This window comes from Adiantum capillus-veneris, chromosome 11 (genome assembly GCF_014529385.1).
Source record: "Adiantum capillus-veneris isolate H3 chromosome 11, ASM1452938v2, whole genome shotgun sequence".
NCBI classification, from domain to species: Eukaryota; Viridiplantae; Streptophyta; class Polypodiopsida; order Polypodiales; family Pteridaceae; genus Adiantum; species Adiantum capillus-veneris.
The window spans coordinates 84,564,012-84,586,565 of NC_140941.1; the positions used below are offsets into that span (position 1 = coordinate 84,564,012).

The 22,554-nt window shown below is 46.2% G+C and overlaps 1 protein-coding gene across 2 annotated transcripts in view; it reads right to left on the reverse strand.

Moving 5' to 3' along the window:
* Positions 1-22,336, reverse strand: part of LOC147447569 (Ubiquitin-conjugating enzyme family protein) — a 142,759-nt gene extending 120,423 nt beyond the window's left edge. The window contains exons 1-3 of one of the 2 annotated variants that reach the window (XM_086523303.1): positions 22,142-22,336; positions 21,839-21,972; positions 21,710-21,743 (exon numbers count right to left, since the gene is read on the reverse strand). In XM_086523303.1, the coding sequence (XP_086379429.1) occupies positions 21,710-21,743; positions 21,839-21,972; positions 22,142-22,148 (175 nt within the window). In that variant the 5' untranslated portion in view covers positions 22,149-22,336. The remainder of the gene's footprint in view (positions 1-21,709; positions 21,744-21,838; positions 21,973-22,141) is intronic. The other variant, XM_086523302.1, reaches the window with a different exon arrangement.
* Positions 22,337-22,554: the final 218 nt, after the last annotated feature.

Sequence of the window (22,554 nt, forward strand, 5' to 3'; positions counted from 1 at the left end):
GCAAGAATTTTGTAGGCTAAGTTGAGAATGGTGATGGGACGCCACTGTCGAATCTCATCCAAGGAGCCACCCTCCTTTGGAATGAGGTAGATCAGGCCCTCACTCATGCTATCCGGAATCACTCCTGTGTGTAGAATGTACTGAAAGGCACTACAAAGATCTGGGCCAAGCAGGTCCCAGTACTCCAAGAAGAAGGTGAAAGTCAGCCCATCCTCACCTGGACAACTACCACGAGGGAGGGCCCTAAGGGCCGTGTGCAGCTCTTCAAGCTGAAGAGGTAACTCAAGCCTCTGCCGCATCTCCTCAGTCACAAGACAAGGCATCTGTGCTCAGACCTGCTCCCTGCATGCATCCTGTCTCTCTGACTCGGGCTCAGCCGACAGTAGCTCACGGTAAAAGTCAGTAGCAACTGCATGCATATCCTCTGGCTCACAGACAACTGACCCATCGGGTCTCCTCAACTGATTGACCTTGACATGCGAGTGCCGAGGTCCCACTGTCTCAAAAAAAACACCTGTCACTCTGTCACCCACCTGAGTCCACTGAGATGCCTGTCGGTGGAAGGCAAACTCATGGCGCCTCTCCTCTGTGCAAGCAAGCTCCTGTCGAGCCTGCTGTAGCTGCTCCTCCAACCATGGATTGTCTGGATGCTGCTCCTGCATCCTCTGTAGTGAAGCAATGCCTCGTCTGAGACGCTGCTCCTCCTCTCTCGCTGCAGCCCGTCGAGCCAAAGACTCCTGGAGAAAGAAGTGGCTAAGCTGAGCTAGGCCTGAGGCCACTCTGTCTGCAGGTGGAGCCAGGCTGTCCATGCCCTCTGTCCATAGAGCCTCGACCCTCTCTCTGAGTGCTCAGTCCAACAAGACCCGCTCTGGGATGCGAAGCATCGTGCTCCCACTCCTCTGCCTGTCTGCCACTGTGAGGATCACTGGTGCATGGTCCGAGAAGGATGTCCCTGCCAGGATGCCCACTGATCCCCCCAAGTCACTGAAGTGGTCACTAGTGTAGAAGCGATCTATGCGCGATAGATTCACTCCTCCCACTCTGCGGTCCGATCTAGAGAAGGCAAGACTCTCTGGAGGCCTCACAAAGCCAGAATGCTGCCATGTATCCGAGACCCTCAACGTCATACAAAACCTCTCCCAAGCTGCTAACTCGACTCCATGCAAAGTAGCATGGCTGCCTCCGATCCTGTCAGAAGGGTCCTCCAACATGTTGAAGTCCCCTCCTACACACCACTGGTCAACCTGTGGCAAAGACTCAACAATCTGTGACCAAAACTCTGCACGAGTACTCGCCACATTGGGCGCATAGATGTTCAGGAAACCCACAAGGCTACCATGAACCTGCATAGTAATCCACTGAGCCCTGCCTGGTACAATAATCCCTCTGCCCACAATGGCCTGCTGTAATGAGTCCGCAATAGTCATACATACCCCACCCTGGATGCCTCCAGGTCCAAAAGCAGCTGACCAAAAGGTATCATAGCGTCCACGCAAGATCTGACCACATCGCCGAATGCGGCTCTCAGACAAATGGTGCTCCTGAAGCATAAGGAGATCAATCTCTCCTCCCACAAGGCAACGCTCAAGCTCCTGACGCAATCGGCCCCGCTGTCGCTGAAACTGGGGCCCACCTAGTCCCTGCACGTTCCACGAGACGATTCTCATGGGGAGCGAGAGAGAACAGATGATGCCGCAGCAGCAAGACGAGCTATCTTCGAAGCAGGCTTGGATGGGGAGTAATCCGCATCCGAGCATCCTCTAGATAGGCGAGACTGCAGTGAGTGCCTGGTCCAAGCCCAAGTAGAGCGAGCCGTGCGTAAAGCAACCTCCTCTGTCCAGGAGTCCTCATGAATGAATACATAGCAAGGCAAACACTGCGTATCAGCAAAAAAGTACACCACAATGTGTCTACATCCTGCAGAATCTAGGGGTGTCACCGCAAACTTGGCCAGTGGCCACAAAGTCTGCAGCAAATCTGTAATGCCAAGTTCTCCCATGTGGTGAGAGAACTCGAGAACCTGTGTATGCAACCATCCCACCACTGAGTCGAGGGACCACTCTGTCTCAGTCCTGCCACATAGGGGAAAGGAGAAACCAACTGCTGAGTCCAAGGCCTCTGTCCCCCTAGCGGCGAGGAACAAAGCGTGGACTCTGAAGCAGGCTGCCTCGTGGTCTGCTGCGGAATCGCCGAGAAAACGAGTAAACCCGTAATCGAAGAAATCCCAGCGGCGTCGGAGGTCAAAGCTCGTCAAACCACGAGGGATAGCTGCAAGAGGAGAAGTCTGAATCTGCAGTGGGGGCCGCATGAAGGGCTGACCCTCTCTCGCTAGGCGACTCGTGGCGAAGGCGCTGCCAAGAGATCTCCTGGCCGCCGGCAAGGGTCCAGTCTCCTGAGCCGACTGTGGTACTGAAGCAGGAGGAGGGGGAGAAGGGGCTGGGGGGGGCGGGGGAGAGGAGAAGCGGGGTGAGGCGGCAGAGACATGGGGGGGGCGAGGTGGGGAGTGAGCGGTAGCAGAGGGCGGGGGAGGGCATGAGGAGGAGGAGGGGAGATCGGAAGGCGGAGCGGCTGCCGAGGGTGAAGCGGAGGTGGTGGCTGGCGTAGGGGGCTCCTCCTGCTCAAGAGGACCAAAGCGGTTCCCCGTGGGAACCCACTGCTGCTAAGTAGGCACCTGGGGGCCACTCTGAGTGCCAGGCTGTCGCTGTGGCCCCTGGCGTCGACGGCCACGGGCCTGCTGCCACCCCTCCTCCGCTGGAGCCCCAGTCTCGGAGGGTGGCGATGAATCTGTGCTCTGTGTCGCTGGCTGTGGCTGCGGCCCAGCCTTGGCAGGTTGGGGCTGAGGCTGGGGTGCGGGTCGTAGTCTCCTCCGTGGACAGGCCTTCGCTATGTGGCCCATCTGTCTGCAAATGAAGCAATGGTTCGGGAGACCCGAGTACTCCACACTCTGTCTAAACCAACCCCCACTCACCCGAGGCAGAAGGATGACCTTCGGGAGCGTGTGGGTATCTCTGACCAAAACTCGAACTGAAGGGATGCCAGCCACCTTGGCAACTACTGATGCTGTCGTACGAGGTGTCTCCAGGACAGTTCCGATGGCGGAGCCAATCCTGGAGAGAAGTGGAAGGTACTCCCTCCGTAAACCTGGAAAGCAGACTGAGATGGGGATGTCCGCCTCCTCTACTAGCACATCCGAAGACGGGTCAAAACCATGTCGCCACTGACGAAAGTGGGCGCGTGATGCTCGGATGGCCAATGGACTCATAGCTATGACCTTGGAGGCCATCTCGGAAGTCTCGAACTCAATCTGGTAGTACCCCCGTCCGAGAATCTGGACATCCAAGATCTTGCCCACCTCTGCGAGGAGGCGGGCTTGGAGAAGGTCTCGCAGCTCTCCTCTGCTGGGACGAGTGCCGAGAACCTTGCAGATGTTAGAAGTCGCCTGCAAGCGTTCTACCTCTGTGGCAAGGCTCGCTTGCTCTGCCGGCGTAAGAGCAAGTCGAATGGTGGGCTCAGCGGGGTCGGGCGAGGGGGCTTCATTGGAGTCCCTCTGCGGTGGAGCATGAGCCGCCATCTGTGTCTGCTACTGGTAAAGAAAAGGCGGAGGATCGTCGACGAAAGAAAGGGGGGGAAGACCTGTAGGACCGAGCACGTCAATGGTGTTGGCGACGCCCGTCAAGCAAGAATGGAGAGGGAGAAGGCTAACGGTAAAAAGCAAGCGAAGGGGGCGGACAGTGGGAGGGGGCGGGTTGGCGTGGTTGACTGCGGGAACTGCTTCGGGCCGGCTGGGCAGCAGGCAGCAACGGGGGGCAACGCGAGGGGCGGGGGGGGGGGGGGGGGGGGGGGGGGGGGGGGGGGGGGGGGGGGGGGGGGGGGGGGGGGGGGAGAGCTGGCTGAGCTGGGCAGCGGGCTGCCAGTGCAGCGGACAGCAGCAGGGGTAGCGCGAGGGGAAGGGGGCAGCGCGAGGTGGACAAGCGGGAGAGCAGCGCGAGGGAATGAGGGAGGGCGATGGCGCAAGGGGGGAGAGGTGCGAGCAGCAGCGAGCCCAAAACTAATATCCCTTGTAAATTTAAATAAGTGGTTTGGGCATTCACTTCTCAGAGCATCTGGACGTAGAGTCTGAGAGTGAATCCCGACCCACTCTCTTGTACTTTGAACTGATTAATACAAAAAGAAATACCGAAAGGGGCACCAGTCTTTGGGGCCAATATCTCTAGGCACGGAACTCCGCCGGGCCAGTGCAAATCTATTGTGATTTGTGAATTGTTTGAAGTGGCTATTTGGTGCTGTTGCGATTGATTCTTGACTTGGAGTGTCCAAGTCTGTTACAGTGGTATCAGAGCATGGCCGATTTCTCTTCTACGGGAAATCCGATCCCCAATTTTTTTTTACCGCGGCACCTATTGCTTCACGCAAGGATCAGTCGACTCCTTCTGCATCTCGAGATGCGGGCAAGGATCACAACGAAGATTCAGACAGAGAGTATGGCCCGCCTCGGCCTACTCAGGCGGAGCAAAGAGAGATGAAGCGTCGTCAATTGATCGGCGATGCAACAAAGATGATGCTCAGTTTTGTGAAGGATCCGAAATTGGCAAAATATATGAGCAAGACTTCTTTTCAGGAAGTGCATGCACAAGGGCAGAAAACCACTACACCCCTGAAACCCGCTTTCTGACAGTATTCAGAGAAGGAATTACAAGAGGTGGTTGATGCACGGATTGCTCAGCTTTTTGACGCGCAAAAGAAAGCCAAAAAGCACGGCAAAAAGCAGAAGAAAAGCACTGACTTCCCGGGATATTTGGGTCGTCAGTCGACTTTTGATAAGGCAAAGAAACAAAAGAAGCGTGTTCGATTTGAAGGAGTACCCAGTTCTTCTTCTTCTTCTTCTTCTTCTAACAGTTCTTTTAGCTCTTTTGATTCGAGCGAAAAAGACAAAAAAGGTAAAAAGCGAAGCAAGAAACAAAGCGTCGGAAAGGGCAAGAAAAAGACAAAGAAGGCTAAATCTCGCACAGAGCCTGACAGTTCTACTAAGGACTCGTCTACAAACAGCTCCGATTCTGATGATGGAAACTTCTATGCGAACAAGAAGATTTTTACAAAGCCAACCAGTATGACTTTCTTGAAGATAAAAGCAAGAAAGTCCGAGAGTTTAAGGAAGGTGGCCACTCGATCAAGTTTGATACTTTTTCAGGATGCTCAGATGCTTCGAAGGCTTTGTCTTTTATACAGCAGTTTGACATCGCTTTCGCGGGAGGACGCTATTCAGAGCACTCCAAGATTCGGAGAGCTACCTCTTACCTTAAGGGGAATGCTCGTACTTGGTGGTCCACGCTTCTTTTAAACAAGACTGCACGAGTTAAATGGCTGAAATTCAAAAAGCTTTTTATTTCTTCTTGGTTGACGCAAGAATATGAACGAGATGTACGAGCTGCTTGGAACCTTCTTCAGATGACCAAGAAAGATACAATCAATGCTTATTGTGAAAGATTCTGGAGCTCTTTTCTACCCGCCTCTTCATTCAAGAAGATCATGTTCAGAGAACAGATTGAGCGTTTCACCTTGGGTCTACCTACAGAGATCCGAGATCACTGCTTGGAGCAGAAGTCAGCTTCTATTCAGGAGTTGATGAGTCATGCGAAGCGGGGCTTTGCCATTCACTCTGGCAGTCTGACTTATCCCACAGATGAGAACATGACACAACGAGCCGAACAAACTTCTGGGAATGAAAGTAGAAAGAAAAAGAGTAACCCAGAGAAAAAGGATGCACGACCCAAGCTTACTCCTCAGGAGCGAGCTCGATTCATCAAAGAGGGGAAGTGCTTTAGATGCGGGGAACAGGGACACATCTCCGTGAAGTGCCCTAAAAAGACACAGAAAGAACAGAATGATAAGGACGACGACAGGCCTAAGAGTTCGAGAGCAGCTGAGGAACCTGGACGAAAAGGCAAGATGAAAACAGGACTGGTTCCAGATTGTGTGGGTACCGATCCCGACACCATGGATGAGAGTACAGACCTTTGCCGAGATTGGGGCAAAGTGAAAGATCAAGAGGCCCTGATTTTCTTTGATGGAGGAGCCAAGGCCAACTTCATTTCACCGGAATTGGCGGCGCGGCTCGAGATTACTCCCGATCGGATGGGACCACTTGTAGAGGCAGTTCTAGCGGCACCCGGCAAGGACGTAGCCATTACACCTGTCATTGGCAAACTTCGGTTGCATTGTCAGGGGTATTTGGGGCATGGGGACTTCTTCATAATGCCTTTAAAGGGTTGTGATGTTCTCTTAGGAATTCCCTGGTACCACAAGAACAACACCGTGGTCGATTATCGGGCGAGAAAAGCGACTTTGACTACAGAAAAGGGCAGAACAATTGTACTTGATATAAAACTGAAGGGCGAGTCTGTCCCTATTGTATCGGCTTCGGCCATTTCAAAATTAATGAAATCCAGTCTGTTTGTTTACTTGATCTTTATGAAAGAATTAAATGATAAGGATAGGACAAATATGTCTAAACTTGATAAAGAACGCCAAGATTTTCTCCACTCTCACGCCGATTGCTTCTCAGAGGGCCTACCAGGAGAGTTACCCCCCGCTCGTCCTGAAGATCATACCATTGATCTGATACCTGGAAGCACACCACTGAACCGGCCACCTTACCGTGTGAGCCGAGCACTGAATGAAGAGATTATGAACCAAGTGAAAGACCTCTTGGAAAAGGGTCTTGTTGTCACAAAGTGATGACGTGGCGGACAGCAGAAACCCTAATTTCTGCCAAAAACCCTAAAATTCCTGCAAACCCTAATTTTTGCCAAAAACCCTAAATTTCGGAAATCGCGGAGGCGGATTTTTATTTTTTTTTTAAAGGAAAATGATGAGCGACGCGAATTTTGCTTTTGCTTTTTTTTGGAAAAGACTCTCTAAGAGAGAGAGAACTGATGCTTTTGATTTTAAAAGCTTTTGGGGCTCTGCTTTTGGGCATCCCTTGTAACCTTTAAATTAGTGGTGAGGGCCTCACTTCTCAGAGCATCTGGACGCAAAGTCTGAGAGTGAAACCCTAACCGCTCTCTTGTACTTTGATGATTGATTAATACAAAAAGAAATACCGAAAGGGGCGCCAGTCTTTGGGGCCAATATCTCTAGGCACGGAACTCCGTCGGGCCAGTGCAAATCTATTGTGATCTGTGAATTGTTTTGAAGTGGTTATTTGGTGCTGTCGCGGTTGATTCTTGACTTGGAGTGTCCAAGTTTGTTACAGTGGTATCAGAGCCAGGTTTCAATGCTGGGACCTGTGGGTTATGGGCCGAGAAAAGCGACTTTGATAAATGAAGGGCTTAGAGATTGTACTTGATGAACTTCAGTTTTCTTACTCATTCTTTTGGGAGAACTGAACGATGGATAAAGGTTGAATATGTTTTGACCTGAAGAAAAGAACGCCAAGATTTTTTTTCTCCACGCTCATGCCGATTGCTTTTGAGAGGGCCTGAAGATCATACCATTGATCTGATATCTGGAAGCACGCCACCGAATCGGCCACCTTATCGTGTGAGCCGAGTACAGAATGAAAAGATTATGAACCCAGTGAAAGACCTCTTGGAAAAGGGTCTTGTCCAGCCTAGTACTTCACCGTATTGCTCTCCAGTGTTGTTGGTTTTGAAGAAAGACGGATCTTGGAGAATGTGCATCGATTATAGCACTCTCAACGAAATCACCATCAAGAACAGATTTCCGATTCCTAGGATCAATGATATACTCGACAGGTTACAGGGATCCTCGTGCTTTAGCAGAATTGACTTGAAGAGTGGATATCATCAGATCAAGATAGCACCAGGAGATGTCTACAAGACAGCTTTTCGGACGACTTTTGGGTTATTTGAGTTTTTGGTAATGCCTTTTGGCTTAACCAATGCTCCTGCGACATTTAACCGGATGATGGATAGGATTTTTCGAGAGTACAGGCTATTTGTTGGCACTTTCTTTGACGACATCATTGTTTTCTCCAAGAATGAGGCAGAACACAGAGATCATCTGCTTCAAGTCTTTCAGGCATTACGAGATCACACATTAGTGATTAATGCTACGAAAAGTGAATTTTTCCTACCAGAGATACATTTTTTGGGACACATTGTGTCAACAGCAGGAGTGCAAATGAACCCGGCCAAGATAGAGACTATCCGTGATTGGCCCGATTTGAGGAATGTCCATGAAGCTAGAAGCTTCTTGGGACTGTGTTCGTACTACAGGCGGTTCATACGAAAGTTTGCAGAGGTTGCTTCCTCTTTGCATACCTTCACACAGAAAGGAGTACCTTTTTCGTGGGGACCCACAGAGGTGACTGCCTTTCGGACATTGAAAGAGAAATTGACTACGAGACCTATTTTGACTTTGTCGGAATTGCAGAAGTCATTTGAAGTATATTGTGATGCTTGTGGTCGTAGTCTGGGTGCGGTCTTGCTGCAAGAAGGCCATGTCATAGCTTACGAGAGCCGTTTGTTCTGTAGGCCGGAGATGACAGCACAGATCTATGGGAAAGAGCTTTTGGCGGTTATCCATGCTCTTACTCAGTGGCGGCATTACCTACTCGGAGCGGATTTTACTGTCTTCACAGACCATCAGAGTTTGCGCTACTTCTTGTCATAGAAGCAGCTTTCGGAAAAGCAGATGCGGTGGATGAACATCTTGTCACAGTTCCACTTCCAGATTGTCCATGTGCAGGGACAGAAGAATGTGGTGGCAGATGCTTTGTCTCGAAAACCGTTGGTTCTGGCTATTTCCGCGATACATCATAGGAGCTTCGAGGATATGGTCGATCAGTGTGCCACAGATACAGGTTTTGCAGATATTTTCACACGGATACGGGATGGGGAGACAGTAGCTGGATACTCCCTTCGGGAAGGCTACTTGATGAAAAAGACTATGTTGTGAGTTACACAGCCGTTGAGGGAAAAGGTTATGACTGATTGCCACTGTCCACCTTTTACGGGTCACCGCGGCATTGCTACCACCATGAAAGGGGTAGAGAGAGATTTCTTTTGGCGGAGACTGAAGAAGGATGTGGAAGAGTTTGTGCGCAGTTGCTTGGTATGCCAGAAGGTCAAGTTTGACAGGCATAAGGCACAGGGATTGTTACAGCCTTTACCCATACCCACCCGCCCCTGGGAAAATATTGAAATGGATTTCATTTTTTTTTATCTCCCGAGAATACAGAATGATCACGATGATTTTCCGATTACATGGCACGCCTGAGACGATTGTCTCCGACAGAGACCCCAGATTTATGAGTTTGTTTTGGAAGGCAATTTGGGAGAACATTGGCACGTGGTTGCAGTTCTCGTCATCGTTCCACTTGCAGACTGACGGGCAATTTGAGATTGCCAATTAAGTGATTTTAGATTTATTGAAGTCTTGTATCTCGCATCAGAAGACTCAATGGGAAAAGAACTTACCTTTGGTGGAATTTGCCTACAATAACACGATACACTCTTCGACGGGGAAGACACCATGTGAGATTGTTGAAACTACTGCGAAGGTTCCATCCTTCCTGAGCACGAAAGATTAGAAATTTGAAGCGGATGAATATTCGCGAGATTTGGATACGGCTTTTGCCAAGGTTCGCGAGACTTTGCAGAAGTCTCAAGAACGACAGAAAAAGGCAGCGGATCGCCATCGTCGCGACTGGAAACTGAAGGAGGATGATTGGGTGCTCTTACTTTTGAGAAGGCACGCCTAAGAAAGAAAAAGGGAAAGGAGAGGCTTTTTCCAAAGCTTAGTATGTGATACTACGTACCTTTCCAGATTACTGACAAGATAAATGATGTCTCCTTCCGATTGGAACTGCCAGATACTTGGAGGATTCATAATGCATTGCATGTGAGTCTCTTGAAACCTGTTAAGGGTGATGTGCCTGATGATGGGGAGCCTGATGAGCAACCCAAAGTGGAAGAAAACGAGGAGATCCTTGTTCCTGAACAGATTTTGGCACATATTGATACGAAGAAAGGTAAAGTCCGAAGGCGGTTCTTGGTTAAGTTCAAGAACTTTCCTGCATTTGATGCGAAGTGGATGGAGGAGGAGGACCTAGCAGATACTCCTCAGATTGTGAAACTTTACCTCGATGCTTTTGGTTTAGCATAGTCTACTCCAAATGGAACCCAGAATTCAGCTTGGCCGAAGATCTGGTGCGGTGGGATGCACAAGAGGGGAGTTACTCCACTCCTTTGTCAACAGATGCCTCGATTTTGATACTAAAGTCACTGATGTCTCTTTGAGCTTCAGGGATACTGAGAGCTGACAGTATTCTGCTGGATGACTTTATGAAATGGAATTCCTGATTATGATACTGATTTGTTCTTGACTCCTTGTGAGTGCAGGAACTGATAGCCGAAATGACTGCAACATTTTGGTCTGATTGATCTCGAATAGACATGGTTGCAATAGGGGTTAGTCAATCGGACATCGATGAGGTCCCGATTGGACCTAGATGTGATTGCTAGCTACATTGCCGATAAATCATGGTCTAAGATCCGAATGAATGTTGAATGTCATGTGATGTCCTGTGATGTCTGGTGATGTCCTGTGATGTCGTGTGATGTGACTGTCGATTTTGTACATGTGCTAGATGTGTGTTCCTAGTACGAAGGTACTAACAGTCAGTGTCTGCTAAGACAGTTTATGGCTTTTGTCGGTTTTGTAGGCGTAATCGCGGTCGATTACAATGCTTTCAAGAGGGGGGTATGTCACAAAGTGATGACGTGGCGGACAGCAGAAACCCTAATTTCTGCCAGAAACCCTAAAATTCCTGCAAACCCTAATTTTTGCCAAAAACCCTAAATTCCGAAAATCGCGGAGGCGGATTATTATTATAAAAAAAAATTTGGAAAATGATGAGCGACGCGAATTTTGCTTTTGCTTTTTTTTGTAAAAAAAAGAGAAAAGACTCTCTAAGAGAGAGAGAGAACTGATGCTTTTGATTTTAAAAGCTTTTGGGGCTCTGCTTTTGGGCATCCCTTGTAACCTTTAAATTAGTGGTGAGGGCCTCACTTCTCAGAGCATCTGGACGCAGAGTCTGAGAGTGAAACCCTAACCGCTCTCTTGTACTTTGATGATTGATTAATACAAAAAGAAATACCGAAAGGGGCGCCAGTCTTTGGGGCCAATATCTCTAGGCACAGAACTCCGGCCGGCCAGTGCAAATCTATTGTGATCTGTGAATTGTTTTGAAGTGGTTATTTGGTGCTGTCGCGGTTGATTCTTGACTTGGAGTGTCCAAGTTTGTTACACTTGTCCAGCCTAGTACTTCACTGTATTGCTCTCCAATGTTGTTGGTTTTGAAGAAAGACGGATCTTGGCGGATGTGCATCGATTACAGAGCTCTCAACAAAATCACCATTAAGAACAGATTTCTGATTCCTAGGATCGATGATATACTCGACAGGTTACAAGGATCCTCGTGCTTTAGCAGGATTGACATGAAGAGTGGATATCATCAGATCCGAATCGCGCCGGGAGACATCTACAAGACCGTCTTTCGGACTACTTTTGGGTTATTTGAGTTTTTGGTGATGCCTTTTGGCTTAACCAATGCTCCTGCGACATTTAACCGGATGATGGACAGGATTTTTTGAGAGTACAGACTATTTGTTGGCACTTTCTTTGACGACATCATTGTTTTCTCCAAGAATGAGGTAGAACACAGAGATCATCTGCTTCAGGTCTTTCAAGCATTACAAGATCACAAGTTAGTGATTAATGCAAAGAAAAGTGAATTTTTCCTACCAGAGATACACTTTTTGGGACACATTGTCTCAGCAGCTGGAGTGCAAATGGACCCGGCCAAGATAGAGACTATTGCAGAGGTTGCTTCTCCTTTGCATATCTTGACTCAGAAAGGAATCCCTTTCTCATGGGGATCCACAGAGGTGACTGCCTTTCGGACCTTGAAAGAGAAATTGACTACGGGACCAGTTTTGACTTTGCCGGACTTGCAGAAGTCATTTGAAGTATATTGTGATGCTTGTGGTCGTAGTCTGGGTGCGGTCTTGATGCAAGAAGGCCATGTCATTGCTTACGAGAGCCGATTGTTCTCTAGGCCGGAGATGACAGCACAGATATATGAGAAAGAGCTTTTGGCGGTTATCCATGCTCTTACTCAGTGGCGGCATTACCTACTCGGAGTGGATTTTACTGTCTTTACAGACCATCAGATTTTGCGCTACTTCTTGTCACAGAAGCAGCTTTCGGAAAAGTAGATGCGGTGGGCGAACATCTTGTCACAGTTTCACTTCCAGATTGTCCATGTTCAAGGACAGAAGAATGTGGTGGCAGATGCTTTGTCTCGGAAGCCGTTGGTTCTGGCTATTTCCGCGATACATCATAGGAGCTTCGAGGATATGGTCGATCAGTATGCCACAGATACAGATTTTGCAGATATTTTCACACGGATACGGGATGGGGAAACAGTAGCTGGATACTCCCTTCGGGAAGGCTACTTGATGAAAAAGACTATGTTGTGCCTTACACAGCCGTTGAGGGAAAAGGTTATGACTGAATGCCACTGTCCACCTTTTACGGGTCACCGCGGCATTGCTACCACCCTGAAGGGGGTAGAGAGATACTTCTTTTGGCCGAGACTCAAAAAGGATGTGGAAGAGTTTGTACGCAGTTGCTTAGTATGTCAGAAGGTCAAGTTTGGCAGGCATAAGGCATAGGGATTGTTACAGCCTTTACCCATACCCACCCGCCCCTGGAAAAGTACTACGATGGATTTCATTTTTGATCTCCCGAGGACACAGAGTGGTCTCGATGGTATCTGGACTGTTATTGACAGATTTGGCAAACAGGCTCATTTCATTCCAGTGAAGAAAACAGTCGAGCCGGATCACTTAGCGAGACTGTTTGTGGCCCAGATCTTCAGATTACATGGCATGTCTGAGACGATTGTCTCCGACAGAGACCCCAGATTTACGAGTTTATTTTGGAAGTCAATTTGGGAGAACATTGGCACGCGGTTGCAGTTCTCGTCATCGTTCCACCCGCAGACTGATGGGCAATCTGAGATTGCAAATTCAGTGGTTCTAGATTTATTGAAGTCTTATATCTCAGATCAGAAGACTCAATGGGAAAGATACTTACCTTTGGTGGAATTTGCCTACAATAACACGATACACTCTTCGACGGGGAAGGCGCCATTTGAGATTGTTGAAGGTGCTGCGAAGGTTCCACCCTTCCTGAGCACGAAAGATAAGATCTTTGAAGCGAATGAATATACGCGAGATTTAGATACGGCTTTTGCCAAGGTTCGCGAGACTTTGCAGAAGTCTCAAGAACGACAGAAAAAGGCAGCGGATCGCAATCGTCGCAACATGAAATTGAAGGAGGATGATTGGGTGCTCTTACGTTTTGAGAAGGCACGTCTACGAAAGAAAAAGAGAAAGGAGAGGCTTTTTCCAAAGCTTAGTATGTGGCACTACGGACTTTTCCAGATCACTGAAAAGATAAATGATGTCTCCTTCCGATTGAAACTGCCAGATACTTGGAGGATTCACAATGCATTCCATGTGAGTCTCTTGAAACCTTTTAAAGGTGATGTGCCTGATGATGGGGAGCCTGATGAGCAACCCGAAGTGGAAGAAAACGAGGAGATCCTTGTTCCTGAACAGATTTTGGCACATAAGGATACGAAGACTAAAGGTAAAGTCCGAAGGCAGTTCTTGGTTAAGTTCAAGAACTATCCTGCATTGGATGCGAAGTGGAGGGAGGAGGAGGACCTAGCAGATACTCCTCAGATTGTGAAACTTTACCTCGATGCTTTTGGCATAGGCTACTCCAAATGGAACCCAGAATTCAGCTTGGCCGGAGATATGGTGCAGTGGGATGCACTAGAGGGGAGTCGCTCTGCTCCTTTGTCAACAGATGCCTTGATTTAGATACTAGTCACTGATGTCTCTTTGAGCTTCAGGGATACTGAAAGCTGACAGTATTCTACTGTATGACTTTAATGAAATGGAATTCTTGAATTTGATACTGATTTGTTCTTGACTTCTTTTAAGTGCAGGAACTGACAGACGAAATGACTGCAGCATTTTGGTCTGATTGATCTCGAATAGACATGGTTGCAATAGGGGTTAGTCAATCGGACATCGATGAGGTCCCGATTGGACCTAGATGCGATTGCTAGCTACATTGTCGATAAATCATGGTCTAAGATCCGAATGAATGTTGAATGTCATGTGATGTCCTGTGATATTTGGTGATGTCCTGTGATGTCATGTGATGTGACTGTCGATTTGGTACATGTGCTAGATGTGTGTTCCTAGTACGTAGGTACTAACAGTCAGTGTCTGCTAAGACGGTTTACGGCTTTTGTCGGTTTTGCAGACGTAATCACGGTCGATTACAATGCTTTCAAGAGGGGGGTATGTCACAAAGTGATGACATGGCTACCGACAGCAGAAACCCTAATTTCTGCCAAAAACCCTAATTTTACAAAAACCTAATTTCTAGAAACCCTAACTGCTGGCTGAAACCCTAAAAATCTGCCACGTGGGCCAACGTATGGAAATCCCTGAAATTGCGGCGGATTTTGCACTGCAAAAAGCTGCTTTTTGGGCTACGCAATTGGGCAGAGAAAGAGAGAGAGAGAGAGAGAGAGAGTCCAGGTGCTTTATTTTTTTTTTAAAGCCCACAGAGGGTTGAGAGAGAAGCTTTTAGCTTTTGATTTAGAAGCTTTTGGGGCTCTGCTTTTGGGCATCTCTTGTAACTTTAAATAGTCTGAGAGTGAATCCCGACCCACTCTTGTACTTTGAACTGATTAATACAAAAAGAAATACCGAAAGGAGCCAATATCTCTAAGCACGGAACTCCGCCGGGCCAGTGCAAATCTATTGTGATCTGTAAATTGTTTGAAGTGGTTATTTGGTGCTGTCGCGATTGATTCTTGACTTGGAGTGTCCAAGTCTGTTACAGTCGTATTCTCTTCTCTCGCTATCTCTCAGTCTCATACACTTTCACGCACAATGTCCATTCACTTTGTTTGTGTTCATTGCACTCTCTCATTAAGAACGGAAGGCTCTCCCAGAGCCTTCCATAAGAACAAAAGGAACCTTGAGCGCAGTTCGGAGCACTCATCTTGAGCAAAGTTCAAACATTCATTCCACTGCACCTTACATGTTTCTATTTGTGTATATCAAGCATATGAATATAAAGTATAATATAGGCTTATAATCACGTAATTTATATTTTGAATGCATGTAACGTCAAGGAACGTTTTTTTTTTTTTTTTTTTTTTATAAGAGTGCTCTATTGCTGCACTAAAATGCACATAAAAATGCAGTAACAGAGGTACGTAACCACCCTGCTCGCAAGGCAGAGTCAGCATCAAGGCTGATATTCTACAACAATAGTAAGGCTACCTAGTAACTCAGCTAGTCGGTGTTAACATCGCAACAGTATCTACATCCGCAATAGCCCTAAGTTTGGAGGAGTTTTCATCAGTTTATGCATCCACAAGCATCAGAAGCATCAGCCTTAGAAGTACGGAAAGCATCCACAAGAAGAAATTGAGAAGTTGTGTCTCACCTTCAGCACGAGAGGATGTCACACGCGCATTGCTCTTGGGCCACGTGGACAAGCTACTGCTATAGATTAGCATCCATCTTAGATAGCTTTAGGATCTACCCTGGCACTTCGTGAACCTCTAGAAGGACATGCATGATCAAGCAAGTCATAGTAGTATACCCTCACTTGCAAAGTACGGCATATGCACAATCACTTAATTCATTTATTAATAAGTGATTTTGACATGACATATATTAAAAGTAAGTAGGGAAAATTGTAAGGATTCTAGTCGCTAATCCTTAATTAAGTACTTAAACTCATGATTAAGACTTAAGAAACTTGAACTGTACTCAAGACAAGACTTAGAAGACTCTGTGTTTGATTGATTGAAATGTGTGATACAAGGGCTCCTTATATAGGAGACGAAGAGACATAAATGGAAAGACACATCTCTTGGTGAAGAGACACGACTTTAGACGTAAAGACATCCTTTCGGCGAAGAGCCTCAACCATTGGGCGAAGAGTCGCACCCGTAGAGCGAAGGGGTGTGATCAGTCGTCGAAGGAGTGTGGCTTTTGGCAAAGAGGCACGTCTCTTGGGCGAAGGGGTGTGACCATCCAAGCGCAGGGGTCCTCCTTGGCATGGCACTTCGCGTATTTGCAACTAGGAGTAGATGCAATACTGCAACATAGTCACAATCGTGACAAAAATGGTCAAAAAACCTATAAAAGAGTCACTTGGCTTACCTAGCAAATTTACCCCCGAGCGGCCAAAAAATCACACCATCAATTTGATACCACGAAGTATCCATCCAAACCGACCACCATATAAAGTGAATAGAACTCAACAAGAATCATAAGCGAAGTCAACAAGCTAATGGATAAGGGCTTAATCCAACCAAGTTCTTCACCTTTTTGTTCACCAGTGCTACTTGTGCAGAAGACGGATCTTGAAGTATGTGCATAGATTGCATGGCTCCTAGTAAGATTACCATCAAGAACAAGTTTCCAATAACCAAGATCCATGATATGCTTGATAGATTCTAGGGTTCTACTTGTTTCAGTAGAATCCATCTTAAGAGTGGACATCTTCAAACCAAGATCGCTCCTTGAGATTTATACAAGATCACGTTTGGAACATCCTTCGAATTGTACGAGTTTTTGGTGATGCCATTTGGGCTTACTAATGGTCCTGCAACATTCAATAAGATGATTAACAAGATCTTTAGAGAGCACTGGCAGTATGTGGGCACTTTCTTTGACGACAACATTGTTTTCCGCAGCACCATCAAGAGCATCTAACACAAGTGTGCCTCCCACTCACTATAACTTGAGCGCACCGCATATTTTCCCTCTCTCATAGTAAGAGGCACAAAGTAGCGAGAGGGGCTCAATTATGGCACACAAAGAACACGGGTTACACCAGCACAGCCTCCGCCCACCAAGGTGCCCTAATAACACTAGACGGACCTTTTCCTACCACCTAGCATATGGATAGTGATTGGACAGCCCCAAATCTCATTCCTTTAGAAATTAAGGCTGGTCAAGCAGCAAGCATACCACAGGATGCTAGGATATGCACATTAAGTAGAGAGGAGGTAGAGATTGAGGCAAACTTTATATGCAAGTGTGCCCGTTAGTGTGATATACGAGGACAGTATCCCTCTTACTATGGAAGAGGAAATGTTTCTCCCCATTCAATTTTGATGCTCCAAGTCAGAGACAATTGGGCCATTTCCTGCCTGAGATGTAACAGCACTGAGAAAGCATTGTTACAGACAATGATCAAGAGAATATCAGACAGGCCCAGCTTATGAAGTTTCTTAGACCACTGCCGAGACATCTCACCGAGATGTGAGAGTGCAGCAAGGGGTCTCTCTCAATAGAGCAAAGGAGTTCGGAGCTCATAGACAACTAACAGCTCTTGGCTACACACCCATCACACCAACAACAAAGGGCGATTCAGAACATCAGAACGGCATTCGCAACATCTCCTTGGGAGGTGGCAAAGGTCGACAGATGACCTAGACGTGATCTCACGGGTCCTTACAAAGGGCTCTCCAATGTATGATAGGGCTCTCCAATGTACGCCCTATATTGTACTCTCCTAGGCACATAGATATGCATTGAGCACCAAAGAGTTCAGAGCCCCATCCACATTCATCCTCTATTTTGCTTGTACCTTGTAGACATGCTTTCCCTTTACACATTCATCCTCTATTTTGCTTGTATCTTGTAGACATGCCCCATGCACACCCACAGCCACTTGAGATTTGATGCTTTTGTTGGATCTTATGACATCTCAATGATACGGACACTTGAATATGGTTCTCTCTCACAAGCCAATTCTCTCTGCCTTCTACACGACATTAACAAAACCTCTTCTTTCTTTCTTTTTATCATTGCCCCCACCCGCCCATCACATGCAATAAACAAGCCCCACACTCGTAATGCCACTTCATTGGCCTGAAAAGTATCAACGTTCAATTGCTTAAGCATGCCCAATCTCAACACCCATAATTGATAAGGCACAAGGTGTGCTTGAGCAAAAGGTCAATCAGTTTGGTCCATAAAAGGGGACTTGCTTGAGTAGAGGCATGGCTTCAGTAACGCAAGTGCCCAAAAAGCTTTTCCAAGTTGAAAATCTCTGTCTCGTGATTTCAAGCAAAGGACGTACGACCATCCTTGCTTTAAACCAACTCCCTCCTCTAGAGCTGCCTTTAGATAATGCTTTACAAAAAATGTGGTGTGCCTGTTCGATGGGCCCACTAGCCTCTAAATGACCTAAGTTGAGGCTAAACAAGGAAAAGGACATTTAATAGGAAAGAAAATCAGCATGTACATACACATGCACAAGGGATTACGAAAGGAAATGATATTAAAGGCACAGTCTACAACACATATATTGTGCTATGGCATTTGACACTCTCCCTACCCTTTGCATGACCTAAAGTTGGTGCTTAACAAGGAAAAGGAAAGGGGCGCCAGGTTTTGGGGCCAATACCTCTGGGCACGGAACTACGCCGGGCCGTGTTGACTCAAGTTTAAAAGTTGTGAAGTATTTTAAGTGATTTTTCTCGTGTGTCGTGCCGGATTCTTGACTTGGAGTGTCCAAGTTTGTGACAGTGGTATCAAAGCACGGCCGATTTCTCTTCTATCAAGAAATCCGAATAGAAGAGAAATCCGATCCTCTTACCACGACACACATGGATTCAAACGACGAATCCTGCAAGAATAAGACGAACCCTCCTGACATGTCTGAAACGAAAGGCAACACGGGAAATTCGAATAGACCGGCAGATCCAAAGTACGGGCCCCCTCAGCCTACGGGATATCAACTGATGGAAATGCAGCGTCAACAACAGGTTGATGATTGTGCAAAGCAGAGGCTTCAATTTGCAAAGGATCCCTAGTATGCCAAATTTTTGACCCGGCACCCGATTGATGAGGTGCATTCCCATTGTCAGAAAGCCATCGATTCCCCAATAAAGTCAGCCCTCAAGAAACCTCCTGCCCCACAGATGTTTACTGAAGATGAACTGGAGGACGTGGTTGAAAGACGAGACAACCAACTGTTGGGGGTAAAGAAGAAGCAACTGAAGAAATGCAACAAAAGAACTGACTTCCCTGGTTACTTGGGCCAAAAATCCTCTTTTGAGAATGCAAGAAATAGAAGAAGCGTGTACGTTTGAAGGATTGTCCAGTTCGTCCTCATCTTCTTCTGACAGTCGGACAGCTCATCCTTCTCTGACTCGAGTGATGAGAACAGAAAGGGTAAGAAATGACGAAAGAACAATACGTTTTATTGAAAAAGGAAGCACTTTTACAGAGCCAATCAATATGATTTTCTTGACGAAAAGGGCAAAAAGGCCAAGGAATTCAAAGAGGGTGGACAAGTAGTAAAGTTTGAGTACTTTTTAGGGTTTCGAGATTCTCCCAAGGCATTAGCCTTTATCCGACAATTTGATATAGCATTTTATGGAGGGCGCTATACAGCGCACTCAAAGATTAGATGGGACAGCATCCTTTTAAAAGGCAATGTACGGACATGTTGGTCCACTCTTTTGTTAAGAAAAAAAGCACCACCGACAAAGTGGCTGAAGTTTAAGAAACTCTTTATTTCTTTATGTCTCACTCAAGAATACAAACAGGATGTAATTACTGACTGGAATCATCTTCGGATGGTCAAGGCAGAACCTTTGGATACTGACTATGAGAGATTTTGGGATGTTTTCTTACCTGCTTCATCCTTTAAGAAGATCCAGTTTCAAGCAGCAAATCGAGCGGTTTTGCTGTGGACTTCCCAAAGAGATCCGAGACTACTGTCTTGAGTAGAAGTCCGAATCCATACAACAATTAATGGGACATGCTAAGTGGGGGTTTGCTATACATTTGGGTAACTTGACTTGCTCACCAGATGAACCTTCAACAAGTCAGAACAAAAACAGACGACAAAGAGATACACGACCTCGACTAACAGAAGAACAGAGAGACAAATATTTCAAAGCGGGAAAGTGTTTTGAATGTGGAGATCAGGGATACATCTCTGCACAGTCCCCTAAAAAGGCACAAGAATGAGAATGGTCAACAGATAGAACGGGGCGAGGAGATACTCGTTCCTGAATAGATATTAGATAGAAAATTATAGATGAACTAGCATTATTTTGCTTTATGAATTTATGAATGAAATAGGACTTTTTGAAGATGACTTTGATTTATGTATGAAACTAATGTTTTATGAAAGAACCTGCTATTTGTGAACAGATAACAGGATTGAGAATGAGATGATTTTGGAGCAATGACAGCTCCCGAATGAACCTAATAACGAAAAGAATCATGAATTTTGAATCATGAATGATTCAATAGAACTGTCGTGGGCGCATTAAGAGTTCCTGCAAGATGAGATGGCCACACAGCTAGAACAAAATGATTGAACCACTCTGTTCAGTATGAACTCAGTGTGTGATTGATGGATTGGAATCCCCGAAAATGATTACTTGCACACGACAGTGCTAAGTGCAGATGGAATGATTGACGAAATGAATGCAACATTTCAGTCTCGAGAAATCTATGGACATGATCGCAAAATGAGATTAGTCAATCCGACATCAATGAGATCTGAGATAGATCTAGATGTGATTGCTAAATACTTGCCAGGAATCATGGTCCTAGATAAGAACGAACTCTATGGATGTGATTACAATAAGGAATTAGTAAATCCGACATCAGTGAGGTCTTGATGCGGATCTAGATGCGATTGCTAAATACATTGTCAGGAATCACACTCCTAGATTCTATGTGATATGATCTGAGTGTGATGTGATGTGATGCGACTATCGTTTTTGTATAAATGCTGGATTTGTGTCATCTAGTGCGTCAGTACATAAAGTCAGTGTCTACCAAACTGGTCTATGGCTTATGTCTGATTTTGCAAGCATAATCGAGGGCGATTACAATTCTTTCAAGAGGGGGGTATGTCGCAAACAGATGACGTGGCATGATCACCCGGGAAGACAGTTCAGACAAAGTACGGACAAAGGCTAACGTGGCAGAATCCCAAAAACTGCGCTAACATGCTGACGTAGCAGACAATACGGCCTTCCGCAATTTGCGTTGACAGATAGTGATATGGTAGCCTGTACGGATTTTTCGCAAATTGTGTTGCCTGCTTTTCTGCCAGATTTTGGAGCCAGTTGCTTTTGAGACAAACTGTTTTTGAGTTTAATTGCTTTTGGGGCTTTGCTTTCGGGGCATCCCTTGTAAGAATAAATAGACCCAAGGAGCCTCACTCTTTGCAGCCTCTGGACGCAGAGTCTGAGAGCTGAGGACCCCCTTAAAGTGTTGTACTTTGCTCAAGCATTAATATGATAAAGAAATACCGAAAGAGGCGCTAGGTTTTGGGGGCAATACATCTAGGCACGGAACTACGCCGGGCCGTGTTGACTCAAGTTTTAAAGTTGTGAAGTATTTTAAGTGAGTTTTTTCATGTGTCGTGCCAGATTCTCAACTTCCAAGTTTGTGACACCTCTTTGGAGGCTACTTAGTCCCCTTTGCAAACAAATGAAGTAAACAAAGGAAAATCAGAATGCGTATGTATGACTCTGCCTCCCAGTAACTACATGTATATGTAATATATAAATGAACTGCTTAAGTGTTTATACCTGGAATACTTGTTGGTTCTTCCTCATCATCGTCCTAGCAGTAGAACAGCACATCAAAACGCCTTACAGTGCTTAGCATGATAAAAGAATACACAAACTGAACCCAAAAGAGAAGGAAAAAAAACTCACTTTTGGTGACACTATGATCTGAAAGCATGGGAAGGTTGTCCTCAAACTGCAATCAGCCGAGCTCACTTCTTGAATGTCATCCATAAGAATAGCTTGCAGGGCCTCTATCTCCATCTCCTGCTCCTGTTTGTAATCTGAAAACTCCAAATGGGCCTCAAGAAAAGTGGCATACAAAATTCAGGTACAAAGCAAAATCTTGCAAGCGTAAGCCAACAATTATCACACAGAAAGCGATCTGCCATAATCAAAGCAAACATAGCAAAAATCAGTGGGCCTTGGATACAGTAATGCACCTAACATTACCTGTCATTATTTCGTATCAATGGGGCTCTGCAACTACAAGCTAGACTGATTTGGCGGAACGAAAGAGCCGGCTCCTTTGGCAACACCGATTTTAAGCTCAATACGAATTAGACTAGAATGCTTCGATAGCTGAATGTGCATTGATTTAGTGGAGTTTGTAATCAATTAACAGGGTGGGAATTTAGGTAAGGGGTTTTGTAGCAATAAATATTTTAACAAACAAAACAAAATGTGGAAAAGAAGTTTATATATGCAACATTTGACATACATAACAGTTCACACATTACTATTGCTACATTATACAGACCACCCTCTACAGCACTCCAAAAGTTCTTCCTGGCCATGTCAACATTCCTAAAAACCCAACATTCCTAAAAACCCACAACAAACAGGACTTCAACATCGATCCAACA